Source organism: Pipistrellus hanaki (assembly GCF_964339955.1).
Source record: "Pipistrellus hanaki genome assembly, chromosome: 16".
Lineage (NCBI taxonomy): Eukaryota > Metazoa > Chordata > Mammalia > Chiroptera > Vespertilionidae > Pipistrellus > Pipistrellus hanaki.
Window position 1 is genome coordinate 29,709,751 of NC_140518.1, and position 16,124 is coordinate 29,725,874.

The following is a 16,124-nucleotide window of genomic DNA, read 5'->3' on the forward strand; positions in this document are numbered from 1 at the left end:
TGATTGGCTTAAGGGCCTGGTTCCACAATCTATCATGAATGTCTAACTTCAGAAGGGCAGCCCAAGTTACAAGAGGGGGCCATTTCCAATGCCTGCCCGGAAATGGTGCAAAACTATGTCTTGTCTCCTACAGGAAGGTCTGTAGTTTTAACTACATGTTAGACTTTAACTGTCTGCCAGGAAATGGGGGAGAGCTATGCCTTTGTCTTTTGAGAAAGGGAGGCCTGGGTGGATTTGAGTACAAAATAAAGGGATACAAAAAAAATGAAGTGAATATCTAAACTTAAGTTTTGATTGGAAAAATTTCCTAATTCTTACATTTCTGTCCCCTCATTTCAAAGTGTCAGGCTCTCTATCATTCTCCAGGACATTGGGGTCCAACTCCAGACATTGCTCCTCTGACCTCAGCTTTCTTTTTTTAATGTATTTTTAAAAATATATTTTATTGATTTTTTTATAGAGAGAAAGAGAGAGCAATAGAGAGTTAGAAACATCAATGAGAGAGAATCATTGATCAGCTGCCTCTTGCACACCCCCTACTGGGGATGTGCCCGCAACCAAGGTACATACCCTTGACTGGAATCAAACCTGGGACCTTTCAGTCCTCAGGCTGATGCTTTATCCACTGAGCCAAAGTGGTTTCGGCTGATCTCAGCTTTCTGATCCTGGCCACTCTCCCTAGGGGAACACATTCCTGAAGGTCATTATCACTGAGGAAGCTAAGGCCAGGGAGCTAGTCCTATGGCTGGGAGGCCCAAGATAGTAGATTTCACTGGTTTACTTCTCCTCCTGCTTGTCACCCTGTGCTGTGCTCTCCACATGGACAGAGAGCTCCCTTAGCACAGGAAGGGGGTGTGTCTTCTACCAGGTGAGGACTTTCTGGAGCCAATAAAACACCTTGGAAAATTCAGCCTGGTACCTTGTTTACCCACAGCCATGCAAGGTGAGTGTGGAAGGCCCAGGACCTCGATATATTTGGGGACATTTGAGAGAAGAGGAATTCACCCAAACCTATAGGTACTGCAGGTGAAGTCTGATGGCACATCATTGGTTGGCTTCCTGGCCTCAAGAATCTTCTGAACTGCCCAATCTGAGATTCAGCAAAGATTCCACAGAATGAGGAACAAAAATAGTTAAAGGAGAGCCCATAGCCATCTCTCCTGTCTGTTCACATACATGGATGTAGCAGAGATTGACCTCATACAGCTAGAGGGGGCCCTTTTGCCATTGAGTCTAGTTGCTGCCTATAATGCCCTATAGGTCTATGGCAGTGGCTGCCAAATAGCGGCTCGTGAGCCACTTGAGGCTCTTTGGCCCCTTGAGTGTGGCTCTTCCACAAAATACCACGGCCTGGGCAAGTCTGTTTTGAAGAAGTAGCATTAGAAGAAGTTTAAGTTTAAAAAATTTGGCTCTCAAAAGAAATTTCAATCGTTGTACTGTTGATATTTGACTCTGTTGACTAATGAGTTTGCCTTCCACTGGTCTATGGTGATCTCCTTGTTTCTGAGTTGGAACTTCTAAAGCATTTCCATCGCTTTCATGTGTGAAAAGGAAGAAGGGAAGTTTACAGTTTGGATGCCCCAGAGCAGGAGCTTTAGACAGTACTTCCCTGGGAGCCTCTACAGCTTGCTTCCCTGCAGGGCTCCATTGAATTGGATGGGGTTTGTCTGACTACAATGGGACATATAGAGGTTGGGCTGTCAATGAAAAGTTTGGAACCCGATTTCTACAATATCCAGTCAACCCCCAGAATCCTCTAAGCTGCTTTCTTCTTTTTGGAACAGGGAAAGTTAGGGTTCCTCTAAGTCTCTCAGGGCTAATCAGTAGCCCATCTTTAGATAGGACATGGCCAAAACATGTTACTTGAGGTGAGCAAAATTAAACCTTATCCTTTGAGACCTTATGTCGTTTTATATTTAGTTGCTGCAATAAGGTAAGTTGTGTCCTTTAGAGAGTCTAGTAATGTCCCAAAACATAAATCATCTACATACTTGATTAGAGTGGGAAGTCTAGGAAATTTAAATGAGCTTTTAATATCTGGGAGAAATAGGTGGGACTTTCTATTGGGCATTATAGTCCAAATAAATTGTTGATCTTCCCAGGTGAGATGCCAGCCTAAGACAGGACCTCCCATCATAAACTGATTTTTAATTTAAAAAATGTTAACTTCAGACCATTCTTTGTGGTTATTTTAGGTCACTGAGTTTGCAAGACTTCCATACAGGCCTTTCTTGAGCTGGTCAGGTTAGCATGTGGTCCCTTTTGATTCACACTCTCAACATTTATAATGCAATAAAATCAGTATCTTTTTAGATAGAATAGAAGGGGAGAGACACAGAGAGAGAAACATTGATGTGAGAGAGACACATTGATTGGTTGCCTCCCACATGTGTGCCAACCAGGCCAGGCATCAAGCCAGAAACTAAGATATGTGCCCATGACCAAAATCAAACCTAGGACCTCTCTGTCCCAGTGCCAATGCTCTATCTGCTGAGTCAAACTGGCTAGGGCTAAATGTTTTTTGTTTTGTTTTTGTTTTTGTTTTAAATGTATTCTTTGAAAATTGATTCATAAAGTGAATGTTAATGAATTACAAAAATTTTTCTTTACTTTTTAAGGAGTAATTCCATTCTATATCTATACATTTTGTTATTCCATTCATCTCTTGGCTCTTGTGAATAATGTTACTGTATACATGGATGTACAAATATCTCTTCAAGTCCATGCTTTGAGTTCTTTAGAGAATATATCCAGAAGCAAAATTGCTGGATCAAAGGATAATTCTATGTTTAGTTTTTTGAAAGAACTGCCATCCTGTTTTGTTGGATAGTCTCAACCTAATGGCTAGTAAGGCCTGGGGCACTCACCTGGCCCCATCCTACCTGCACTGAGCCCCCACAGACAGTTCCCTAATCAGAGCCAAAATGGTGAGAAGACCGCCCTTGTGGCTCTGATTGTGACTGCAAGATGCACCTCAGCAGCAGCCATCATGCTACACTGAAGGCACAGGTTTGTTACTGACAAGTCCTGGAGGCCACACAGCAAGGTTGCAGGAAGAGAGATTGAGAAATCAGGGAATAGGGTTCTGCCTTTATTGAGGCTCAAGGAAGGGTGGTTAGGTGCAGGAAGGAAATTAGAGTGCAGGAAGGTCAAAGTGGGGTCATTCATAAGGTCAATTATCTAGGTTACCCAGAGCTCTCCACAAGGGGAACTTAATGGGTGGGGGCAGTCTGGGTGCTTGTCTAAGTGTTCAGCTAGAAGCTGTGTCATGGATGGCAATATGTTTCTAGGAAATAAAAAAGCTACACCAGGGACTTACACTGCATTGTTCATAGCAGCCCCTCCCCATGTCACGTGCCCACTAACAGCAGACAAGCACTGTTGCTCCATGTCCTCTCCAACACTTGTCATTTTCTGCTCTTTTATAGTGGCCACCCAAAGTGTGTAAAGTGGCAGACTCACTTTCTGAAGAGCTCTTCAGGTCTTCAGAGCTGAGAACAAAGTCAGAGCCTTGATCCATGTCCGGATTTTGAATAATAGAGCTCTGAGAAGAAACTTTGCCTAGGGCTGCCCCTTGCCACCTGAAGACTGGAGCTGGGTGCTGGGTAATTGGTCCCAGTGACTGCAAGGTGACCAGGTGGAGCTGCTGAGGTCAACCATGCCCTGGCACTTCTTCTGGAGGATGCCTCCCTACTCTCTTAATGAGGCTGACAATCCCCACCCCCAACCCCCTCTACAGAGTGGGATCAAAGGACCTGGAGCTCTCCTATTTGGGTTGGACTCACTGTGACTCACCTCCAAAGCACCAGGTGGGGCCTATGTGATTGCTAGAACTTTAGGTATTTCTGCGTCTCCCTGGGACACTGAGTGCTCCAGGAGCTTGGAGGTTTTCCCCCAGTGCTTTACTGAGATAGTGTTTTTGTAGAGTAACATGCACAGATCCTACTTTGCTGGATGAGTTTTTACACAGGTGAAACAGCTGTGTGACTGATGAGGAAAATAAGACATTTTGAGGGCTAGCAATCTGAATCTGTGTTAGTAACCTAATGCGTATTCCAGTTAGCTTATAGTCTAGTCCCTGCCCCTTCCTCCATTATTTGGTCTTGCAAGGCCTGTTTACCTAAGTACTTCCATTTTACAGAGGCCATAAACCATGAACAAATACACAACCCCCAGAGGAGTTATCAGTGCTGGTGCCAGGCCAGGCTTTTGGGTGTGGTCTCATAGCCCCCATCACAACACAAGGGGATTTCAGTCTCCCCTGAGTCATTGTACTAGTACATGCGAAACATCTGTGTGTGTGTGTGTGTGTGTGTGTGTGTGTGTGAAAATAAATGGGTTTTTCCTATTTCTCCACATCTCCTGTGTACTTTTCTGTCTCCTGGTAAATTCTGTAACAGGACCACCAGCCAGAAACAAGTTCCAGTGCACTCCTGTAAGGACAGAAAAGAAGCCCCTCTTTTTTCTTTTGCTGTAGCTTCCAGGATTTCTGAGAAACACCTGGTAATTAAACCCCAAGGTTGTTGAGCTACTCTCAAACTACATTCTTGCATCCTCCACCTACCTGCCATTTCCACAACAAAGAGTCTCTAGTTGGTGGAAAGTTCCCAACCCTCCTCCCCTTTCAGAGGAGCCTCTTTTGAACTCTAAGACATTTGCTCTAAACCTGATCAGTCACCTCCTTGCGACATCCGACAGACTGTCTCCTGGAAAGCAAACAAACTATGACTTTTCAAGAACACACCCCTGGTATCTGCTGAATTTCAACACAACCACATCCCCCTCCCGCGCCCCCCCCCCCCCCACACACACACACCTCCTCATTGCTTAGCAACTGCAATTACTTGCTCTTCAGAGGCAGAAGCCACTCTTTGTTCCCTGCCCTGTATTGACTAAGCAATACCTGGTCCTCTCCTCCCTTGGAGACTACAATAAACATCCTCACTGCATCTGTTCTCTTAGTTGGGAATTCTTTCATAGCCCACATCTTCAGCCAAACCCTACCAATGTCCAGCTCCCAGAAGACTCCCTCATGCCCGCCAGCTTCAGTGTCCAATCTGAGGTCACTGAGGTGTCCTGTGCCACAGCTCCTCCTGGTTGCTGGGGCGCTTCCATGGTACCAGCACTATCACCTCTTCCTTCTTCCTCCTGCTGGTGCACGCTTGTGTGGTTTCCTGTTTGGAGCTATGGCAGTGAAGCTGTCGTGTATGTCTGTTCTCATCTCTCCTGAGCTGTTTTCCAAAGTTGTGCTATTTCACACTCCAATCTGCAAGAAATGAGAGTTCCCCTGGATCCATGTCCCCATCAGTGATGGCCTTGTCCCTGGTGTCCCCGCTGCTGGAGAGGAGAGCAAAGAATTGCCCGCGCTTGCCCTCCTTTCTGCTCCAACTGTGCTGTCTGCACCTTAAACTGGTTAAATTCTAGTTGACCCAGGGATATAATGGGGATGGAGGGTGGGCCAGTGGGACAAGTGACCTCAGTTTATAGGAGCATCTGAAAGAAGTCAGTCTTTGCAAATTCTAGTGCATCTAGACAAGGCTCAAGAAGGAAGAGAAGGATCTATATGTGACTGAAGCATCCATCTTACACAAAAATTGCCGTTTAAAATTTTAACCTTACTATTTTGGCTTCTGTTAATGCTTGTTTGCTTAAATAATGGGGAAAATAAGACTACTCCCATTTCAGAGAGGCCACTAAACCTTCCCCAGATGACGTTATCAGTGCTGCCACCAGGCCAAGCCTTTGGTTGAGGTCTCAAAGCCCCAACACATAGGGGCTCTTTAAGAACTTGCATTGGGGACCAGAAAACCCCATATTTGGGAGACAAAGAGGTAAAAAAAAATATAAATATAGGTAACTTCCTGTGTGACAGGGCCCAGAATTTAAGAAACATTTTCCTCTGGGCCTGTGCATAATAATAATGATGATGATAATGAATGGAACTCCATCTCTCAAAGCGTTGTTTGGTTCATCTCTTTTTTTTTTCTTTCTTTTTTTTCTTTTTTGTAACATGACCTAGGGCACCTTCTACCAAGGTGGCACCTGTCTGACCTTTTACTGTTCATTCAGGCTTGACTAATAGCTCATTGGTTTTCTCTCTTGCACATAGCAGCCACCTGCTTGGCTTCAGGTAAGTTTATTGCCCCCCCTGCTCTACTTCCCAATGTGCTCCTTGGACCCAGCCTCTCTTGCTAGTCTCTGTTCAATCATTTCCAATAACTCGGCACCAAAGCCAGGTAAAGGCAGTTCATTTAATGTTACCCCGACCTCCACGTCATTTGGAATAGACTTCTGTTCTTTGTTTTTTTTTGTCTGTCTATTTGTTTGTTTGTTTGTTTGTTTTGTGTGTGCATGTTTTTAGTCTTCACACAAGAATTCCCCCCACCCCCATTAATTTTCAGACAGATTGAAAGGGAAGGAGGTGATGTGTGCACGAGAAACATTAGTTGGTTGCCTCCACACACACCCCAACTGGAGCTGGGGATTGAACCTGCAATGGAGGCGCCTGCCCTTGACTGGGAATGGAACCTGAGACCCTTAGCTCTGTGGGCTGATGTTCTAACCACTGAGCAAAAAACCAGCCAGGGCTCCTCTCCATATTCTAAAACAGAGAAGGAAAAGGGAGAGAGGAGGAGAGAGGGAAGAGTGAAGAAAGATGTTAAATTCACTGAGAGGGAACTCAGAAGCTCCATGGGCATCACATAACAGACATCATAACATCCATTATGAGGTTTCTCTATTTGTGAAACACCTTTCTCCATGATGACATATTCATAAGAGGAATAGAATTTTAGAGAGAAATACCTTTTTGTGAATCTAACTGTCCTTATAGAGGACAGGCTACCGTAGAGAGCCCTGTGACTTTGGACATGTGCCCTAGCTTCTCTGAGTCTCAGTTTCTCTGTGTGTAAAGTGCGTATAACCAGGCTTTTCAACACCACCACCACCACCACCCCCCTCCCCCCCCCCGCTGTGGCCCTGTCGAGTAGCCCATTTTTTCTGGACATTGTGACTGAGCCTGCTTAAATTACACAGCCATCAGGAGACACAGCCATACACCCATGGGCAGCAGCCTCTGAAACTCTCTGTCATGTCAGTGGCCAGACTCTGTGAACTTGTGCATGAACCGAAAATGACTCAGAGAGGAAGGAAAAGTCAGTTGAGTAGGAGTGTCTACTTGCCTGCCCCTGAGTCCCTTCCTGGCCCCTTCTCCACCAGCAATTTCTCTTTCTCTAAATTCACTTCCTCTTACTCCTGGCTCCTCCCCATGGAATAACTGACAAATATCTTTGTTTTCAGTTTCACAGTAAAGTTTTCATCAGTTCAGAGAACTGCCTGGCTGTGTGAGGAGCAGCCGTGACCACAGAGGTGGTGAAGACATGGGGGCTAGCAGCAGCTCAAATTCCTTCGTGTCTGCAGTGAGTTCCAGGCGATGCTGCAGGGTCCACTGGCTGCCTTTCAGGGAAGCCGTGCTGGGTCTCCTAGGAAACCAGACCAGGGTGCATGGGGGGCTGACAGGACCCAAGGGTGATAATCACCGCAGTGGTGCATTGCACAGATGGTGCTGAGCTCCCTCTGGGTGCCTGAGCTGTCCTGGGTGTGAGGGGTAGGAGGGCACTGGGCAGCACTGGAAGAATGGGCTCTGTTGGGATGAAAAGGGAGCCCAGCAGCCAGGCTTGGGCACTGACTTAGGAGATGGCCTCCCTGGGTTCAGCCGACTCTAGCTAGATGGCCTCAGGGGAGCTGCTTTTCCCTCTCTGGGCCTCAGCTTCCTAATCTGTAAATTAGGGATAATCCTTAAGCCACCTCCCAGGATTGCAGTAAGAATGGAAGTAACATACCTAGGGTGTTTGATCGGTGCCTGACACGCAGTGAGGCTATGGAAGTGTGGAACATGATTAGGAGTCCGGGAGCCATTAGCAAGTGCCAGAGGGATCAGTCAGAGAGAGCAGGACCCTGACTGCCCTCTTCTCCCTGCAGGCACACGCCATCGAAGGGGGTCTTAAGGAGGGACATGTGATCACTATCAAAGGAACTTTTCTGAAGTCCAAAGGAACCAGGTACCTGGAACTGTTGTTTCCCCCAGCCTTTCCCTTAGCAAACCATGGCCCCTGTCAGCTCGGGCTGGTTCCCCAACAGTAAGGTGACCAGATGTCCCGCTTTTGGTGGGACAGTCCCGATTTTTAACAATTTGTCCTATATCCGGTGGCATTTTAAAAAAGTCTAGATTTTTTTAAAGAATGCACAACAAGCTAGGGAACGGTGGGAGAATGAGAAGGGAATATATGATTTCTGACGGCCACGTGGCTATTTAGCCAGGATATCAGTTTTATATTATTTTTGTTAATTTTATAATGTTAAACTTTAATAATAAGAAATAATTATTGAGAACTGATTATGGAGAACTGCTTATCAAAGGTCGCCTTGTTGTTCAGTTGTTAGAATTCGACCTCCATTTTTTGGACTTAATGAACAATGGCATTTTTTGGGAATTGGCAACGACGAAAACATTCTGTAACTGTCTCTCAGATGATACACATAGTACTGTGTGCTAGTAAGCTAGTTAAACAAGTGGTGTCATTACAAATCAGCTATTCAGATAATTTAGGTAAGTAATTTATTTATTTATTTATTTCATAAATAGATAAATTTTCTTGAATTTAGCAGACAGTACTCATATTATTTCTATTTTATAGTGGTGGCAAAAAGTCTAGCACCGGCTTTAAAGTAACATTTACAACTATACATAGTTGTTATTTATTTATTTATTATATTTGTTAATTGTACTTATATAGAAATTATAAAAAATATTTTACAATACTATTTTTTCGTGCTATGAAAATTTCTGTTACTACATATAGACAAAATTTCTAATCAAGAACCCCCACCCCCATCCATCAATGGTGTCCCACTTTACCAATGTTAAAATCTAGTCACCTTACCCAACACTGTCCAAGCTGCCTTTGACTGGCCAGGGGACACTAAAGAATAGGGCCCAGTCCCTGCAACACTGCATGGCACCCCTGCCCTCTGCCAATAGCATCTGGATACCATTAACGTAGACTCCCCAGAGACACAGGCAGAGCGGGAACTCACGGTCTCAGGCCAGCCCAGGGCAGATGTTTATGGGCTAGGGTTGAACTTTGCACGCGAAGACCCAGAGATGCAAAAACAATGCCTCCTTTACTCCCCATGACGGCCTGCACTTACTCCATGGCCCTTGTTTGGCTGGTGTGGAAATATTTAAACTTGGCATCAAATGTAATCCAGTCTCTTTCTGTTTCAAGTTCATTCCTAGAAAACACTAAGGCAATTCAAAATACAAACATCTCCTCGGCACTGTCTCCCACCCAAGAGGGGCCTTTGGGGCTCAGGGAAGACTTCCCATCTTCTCAGAGGCCGAGCGCCCTCTAATGCTGGCCCAGCCCTGGCTGCCCGAGCTGAGGTCCGGGTGGTGAGGAGGTGAGGGGCTCTTGCCTGATTTGGGTGGGGCCCTCCCTCCTGGTGGCTGCCTGCTGAAGCCCATGGTGCCCACAGAAGCCCTCTGAACACACGGCCCTCTCTTGGAAGACTGTCTCAATCCCAGGTGTCTTTGGTTCCCAGTGCTCCTCTCATCACCTCACACAGGGCCTGGGGACCTTCTGGACCCCTTCACATCCCAGGCCCGGACTTACCTCTTCTCGGCTTGTAGATTCTAGTTGACTTTGTCCACTATCACCTTCCCAGGTGGGCATAGGCACGCTCACCCTGTGACATCTCCCTGAGCCCTGAGTGCCTCCAGGAGACACCATGGAGGGTGAGGCTCCCAGATGGCTCTAAACCCTGTCATTGGGGAAGCTGAGCCCTCACCTCTTACCCTCCATCCCTTCTCTCTACTTCTCCCTCTGCCTGCCTCCTGTCCTACTGTCCCCATTTCTTCCCATGGGCCCTTTTGCACTATCATCCCTGGGAGCAGAGAAAAGGAGCTGGATGACCACCGAGGGACAGATCCACCCAGAGATATTTCAGAAACGATAGCCTCCATGTACAGAGGAATCTGGACTCAGTTTTCTGGTTCCAGAGTCACTGGGAGCATCCTTTGCTTTTCGTGTCCTCAGACTGGCTGAGGGCACCCAAAGGGAGCTGGTATTGAGGAGGCCCTCAGAGCTAGGCCTCCTCCACAGAGACACCAAATGGGCTCTGCCAGAATTAAATAGAATGTCTAATGTGCCACCTCTGGGCTTGGAACAGTGCCTGGCCCTGTGGGGGAAGCAGAAGACACAAAAGTGGGGAGAATTCCCTGGGTGCTGTGCATTAGTTGGGACAACAGAGTGACATCATGCTCAGGTCAGGGAAGGCTTGAGTAGACAGTGACGCCTCGAAAAGATCCTACGCATATGTCTGGGAAAAGGCCAAACAAACATGTATTGTGGCCCTTTGGTGAGCCTGGCTCTTTGGAAAGTGCTTTTTCTTTTCTTTTCTAATTTATTTTTGTTAATCTTTGCCCAAGGGTATTCCCCCCCCCCCCCACCTTCGCCCCAATCATTTTTAGAGAGTGGAAAGAAGAGGGAGAGACAGAGGAGAAACATCCAAGTGAGAGAGACCCATCGATGGCTTGCCTCCCTCATACTCCCCAACCAGGTCCAGAGATCAAGCCTATAACGGAGGCACATGCTCTTGTCCGGAATCAAACCCTCACCCTTTGGTCAGTGGTTGGATGCTCTATCCACGGAGCCAAAGAGGCTAAGCATCTTTTTTTTTTTTTTTTTTTTTTAAGTACATTTTTATTGATTTCAGAGATGAAGGGAGAGGGAGATGGAGATTGAAACAACAATGATATGAGAGAATCACTGACTGGATGGCCTCCTGCTGGAAACTGAGCCTGCAACCTGACCTGTATCCCAGCCAGGAATTGAACTATGACCTCCTGGTTCACAGATCAATGCTCAACCACTGAGCACACTGCCTGGGCTGGAAGGTTCTTTTGTTTTAATTCCTCACCTCAAAACCCAAAGGAAGCTTTGAGGGTGAGGACTTCCTTCTGAGGAGAGAGACAGGAATGAATATTCACTTATGTGGGGGCTTTTTGAACACTGCCTCAGTAATCACCCCCAAAGAAGGGAGTCACCTCCTTTCCTGGTTTTGTGCCCAGTAGATTCTGGAACCCACAGACCAACAGGGAGCGGAGTTCGATGCAAAGGCAGAAAGTCTTTATTCTAGCTCTAGCTAGGGTCCAAGCCAGGACACCAGCGCAGTGGCACTCACCCGTTCCTCACTCGGACCCCGCTCTAAATTTGTTTCCCAAGTTTTATACCCTATCCCAGCTATGTGAGTAAGCACCCTCTCCGACCCTCCCCCCTTTGCTGGCGTAAGTCCTCTTTTGCCATTGCAGCATCTCTGGGGTGATTGGTTACCATAGGTGATTCCGCCTCCCCCAACCCCCAGTTAGGCTGGTTTGTTCCCATAGGTCATTCCACCACCTCAGGCAGGTGTGTTCCTGAGAAAGGAAACCTACCTCGGGGCCTAGCCCTGCCATAAAATGTTGTATTCTGGTTTTAATCAACCTTACACTGGGTTAAGTGCAACAATAGTTCTGAGTCATGCCCTCCACCCCCAATGACGAATGGTACCAGCTGGGGTCAGGGTCCAGGCCTATGGACATTAGGGAACCACTCCACACCTCATGTGTGGGACACTCACCAGCCTCTGATGAGAGACAGACACACATCCCGGAAGTTCTCATGCCTGGAGAGCCCATATCCATGCCATGACTTCCCTGTTAGATACTGTCTTTGTAGGTAAACATCATCAATGTCACCTGTTCTCTCCATTTGTTCTCTTCCTTCCTAACTGAGCAGCCATTGGCTGGCCTCTAACCAGTGCCTACTGGGCATGAGAGGCTCTTGCTTCTGGTCAAATTCCTGGATTTGCATGTTCATGCAAATGTGAGATCAGTTTCCAAGATTTAGGCTAGAGTCCACAATGTTCTTTAACTAGTTCCTATTTATTTCTGAAAAGTCACACTGGAAAGGGCAAAATGCAATAATTATACAAAACACACTAAAAGCAAATTAGGTAAACAAAAAGGAAGGCAGCAATATAAGATGGGTGTACAACTGCCTCACAGGTTGTAGGCAAGTTCCCAGGCACACATGGAAGTCAGAGGCCCTGGGCCCTCCTGCTCCTACCTTTGTCAGTAAACCAGAACACTGTCTGATATCCATCCACCTAGGTTTGCTGTGAACTTTCATATGGGATTCAGTGACGATGACATTGCCTTCCAATTCAACCCTCGGTTTGAAGGGGACGGATATGTGGTCTGTAACACCAAGCAGAAAGGGTGGTGGGAACAGGAAGAGAAGATAATGAGAAATCCCTTCCCGACAGAGAAGCCCTTTGAGATCCGCATCCTGGTGGAGATCTCCCGTTTCCAGGTGAGCAGAATTCTAGTCCCTCCCTCCCACTGCCTGTCCCCCTGCCCTATTGTCCCCACTGCCTGTCACTACTTGAGCCAATTCAGCAGAGACAGTACTGAATCATAATGAGTGTTTACCAATACCTCCAGCAGTATGGGGAGAGCAGCAAGTCATCCACAAAAATCTGCTCCGCACCCCATAAGCCAGCTGCTTCTGTTGGGTAAAAGGACAAAAGATTCATGGGGAAATAGCCAAAGGGGATGCCAAATGGGCAGTTAACAGTAAGCAGGCTGGAGATTTGAGAAGGCCTGCAGGTGTGCAAAAGTGCTGGGGATCTTCAAAGGCTAGTGATATGCCAGGTCTGGGGCCTTCAAAGGGCTGTAGCTCTGGTCTCTGCAAGGCAGTTGTGCATCTTTCCATGAGAATAGGCTGCTCCACGTGGGGAGGCTGGGCTGCATTGCCAGGCAAGTCCCCAGGTCCCACAGGACTGCCAGCCAGGTTAGAATGTGCCTTCTTTAATCAGAATAAACCAATCACAGTGGACAGAGCATGAGTAATAGGTCTTACAATTCTAGGTGCTTCCCAGCCTTCTATCACTGCCCTTATCACTATCAGGCAGGGAGAAACACCCTTAACTCATTACCCAAGCAATGCCATTATACAGAACACAGGACTTTACACTCTTCACCTGCACCTACAGAGCACCTGTTGCTTCTGTTACCTGGAAATAAGAGCTGATATTGGCCTGGGGTCCAGGTGACTTCCATCCTCTGCTGAAGCCTTGTCCGCTCCAGGTCCCTGACAGCACCTGTCTGTGGTGATGCTGTGGCAGCCCTTCTGCAGGCCCAGGGGTGGCTCAGGGCTGCAGGTGGAGTCATTGCTCTTGCAGGCAGAGCAGTGCTGCTGGGCTGGGGGGAGAGGGATTGTTGTGGGGCCGAACCCTGGAGTCAGAATAAGACCACCAGAGGCTGCTGATTGATTAAAAAAGAAGGCAAGGATTTATTGAATTGGCCAGGATGGGTACAGAGCACCACACGCAGGTGGCCATAGGCATAACCTTGCAGTTCCAAATGTAGGCAATCTTTTTAAAGGTCCAAACCACAAAAATCGTCCTTTGTTCTAAATTCTAAATTCTAAATGCTGGGAACAGCCCACAGGGCCACACCCAGCTACATACTGCTGCACATTGGAATGTGCCCCTATCTTGGGAAAGCAGTTTTACAGAGGCAGAATCAAGCAGAGTTAGCAATCTCTAAAGCAGTTGTCCTCAAACTATGCCCCACGGGCCACATGCAGGTTTTTTTGCCATTTTGTTTTTTTACTTCAAAATAAGATATGTGTACTGTGCATAGGAATTTGTTCATAGTATTTTTTTAAACTATAATGCAGCCCTCCAACGGTCTGAGGGACAGTGAACTGGCCCCCTGTTTAAAAAATTTGAGGACCACTGCTCTGAAAGTTATCTACAGTTTCTACTCCTGGAGCTACTGAGTCAGTGGGAATCGGTCTCCTGTAGTCCTGGTCCACAGGCACAGGAAAATTACCTTGGTGAGTCTTTAGGTTCAGTGTGGAAGCTGAGGTAACTACCCTATTGTTTCAGCAAGTAAGTGTGTGCAGAAGCCAGAATAGCAGGGTTAAAATTCAAACAGCAGTTTTTACCTAAGTAGGTTGCGACCATATTTCAGGATGGCTGTGCCTGTGCTTCTCTGTGTGAAGGGCGCTCCCAGGCCCTCAGTGTGCAACCTGAGGCCCTCTCTCCTCTGCTCCCATGAGCACTTAATGCATATTTAAATAGCATATTGAAATGGCATCCCAAGTGAGCTGAGAAAGACACACCTAGAGCAATAATCAAACAAAAACTCAGAAGCCAAAGCTAGAACCAAGTGGTGACTGCGTTTGGCTGCATTTGGGATCACATGTGTGTTCCTTACCAAGAGCAGCTCTGAAGGCTGGGCCCCACCTACAGGGGGTGGAGGTGAAAACCGGACAGGCCTTACTTTCTAGAACCAGGGGTCTTAGTGCTCAGGTTTGCTCCCCGCCCTGGTCTGGGATCCCTCTCCTGATATATGCGCTCCTGTTGACAGGTGATGGTGAATGGAGATCACTTTGTGGACTATGAACACCGTGTGCCCCTCCACCGCGCGAACTACATGACTGTCACTGGCCCCGTGGAGCAGATAGACATCAGATTCCAGGTCAGATTGTCCAAATGACACCTGTCCCAGGGGCTGGGTGCAGGAGCCAGTCTGCTAGGCCTAGGCCCTGTTGGGAAAAGCCAAGGGTTCCAGCTAATCTCTCACCCAGGTGACTCTGGGGAAAGGACATACCTCTGGCTATCCCTGCCCCATCCTTCTTATGGCACCATTTCTGTCCAGAGCACCTGCCTCAGCCAGACTCCCTCCCCTCTTGTCTGTCACTACTCCCACACTTGTTACCAGGCCATGTGGTTTCATGAGACCCATTGTCACCAGCTGTGGGATGTCAAACAAGAGAGTCTGCCTCTCCCAGCCTCAGTTTCCTCATCTGTGCAAGGGGCCTAGTCACAGCCTCCCCAGGAGGTACTCTGTTGGCACAATGAGGGGATACATGTCAGAGGTCACGAAATGGCCCCCATGGGCCACCCTAGCGTCTACTGGACTCTCTCTGCATTTTCCAAGTTTGAATGTGATGCCAACATGTACAAGGTCAGGAGCCGGTGTGCGTTGTGGAGCTGAATGCTGGTGAAGGCTGTTCCACAGTGTGAAGGTACTGAATGGCCCTCCACTGTGTTCCTGAAAAGGGTGAAGGTGGTAAATATTATGGGCAATTTACCAAACATTTTCCAGGTCAGGTAATGTCACATGGAAATCTGAATGGCTCACTTTTTGTGAAAACAGGGCAGATTTTGGTAGGCGTGGCCCACATTGTCACAGGGCCCCAGGCGCCTGGATTAGAGATGTTATTTCCAATTTTGATATTTGAATGCGCTCCTGAAATGGGAAAAGCACACAGTAGGCCTGCAGCAAATATGAGTTCCTTTCTCCTTCGTCCTCATCTCTGTTACTTCTCCCTCTTGCCTTCTCTGTCTGTCCCTGCCTGCCTGGCTTTCACCCTCTTGTCTGGGCCCCTGCCTTCCCACTTTTACTTGACTCATTCGAGCTTCTCTTCACCCCATGGCACCTTTTGTTTTCACAGCGTTTTGATGAGATCCTTACAGTGAAATGCTGCCAGACTCCCTGTTACCCACGTGAGCCCAAGAAGCCGAAAGGAAAAGTGAGTTAAACATGGAAAATATGGGAGCCTGAGCAGTCAGCGGGAAGGACAAAGGGTCTGAATTCCAGCGTGGAGGCAGCAGGGCCTATTGGCCCCATGATGCCCACCCAAGGTTCCCTATCTCCATGAACCAGGCATGGTGCATCTATGTGATCTGGGAAGCATCCATTCTTCACTCCCTTCCTCAGTATCCCTCCAGTGCACAAGGCCTCTCCTTCCTGAAGCCACTTCCATGGACTAGACCACCTAAGTCCTCACCCCGCACCCCCTCACTCTGACCCACTGCCACAGTGTCCTTTCCAAAAGCAAATCTAATAGCATCTACTCACTGCTTAAAAACCTAAAAGGCCCCAGACTCAATAGAGTTCCAATCCCCCAGCTGGAGGAGCAGAATCCTCCCTAGTCCTGCCCAGCCCACCTGCCAGCCTCCCACCTCACCCACAAAGACCCTTTGTCAACCTCCACTGCTCACTCCAG

At 47.5% G+C, this 16,124-nt stretch overlaps 1 protein-coding gene across 1 annotated transcript in view; it reads left to right on the plus strand.

Annotated features, from left to right (window-relative positions):
• The first annotated feature begins 6,049 nt into the window (after positions 1-6,049).
• The window catches only part of LOC311611054 (galectin-9-like), a 42,675-nt gene continuing 32,600 nt past the window's right edge, over positions 6,050-16,124 (plus strand). Inside the window, exons 1-6 of the mRNA XM_084862788.1 lie at positions 6,050-6,130; positions 7,300-7,418; positions 7,981-8,060; positions 12,212-12,413; positions 14,480-14,590; positions 15,570-15,647. Of these exons, the coding sequence (XP_084718914.1) occupies positions 7,380-7,418; positions 7,981-8,060; positions 12,212-12,413; positions 14,480-14,590; positions 15,570-15,647 (510 nt within the window). The 5' untranslated portion in view covers positions 6,050-6,130; positions 7,300-7,379. The remainder of the gene's footprint in view (positions 6,131-7,299; positions 7,419-7,980; positions 8,061-12,211; positions 12,414-14,479; positions 14,591-15,569; positions 15,648-16,124) is intronic.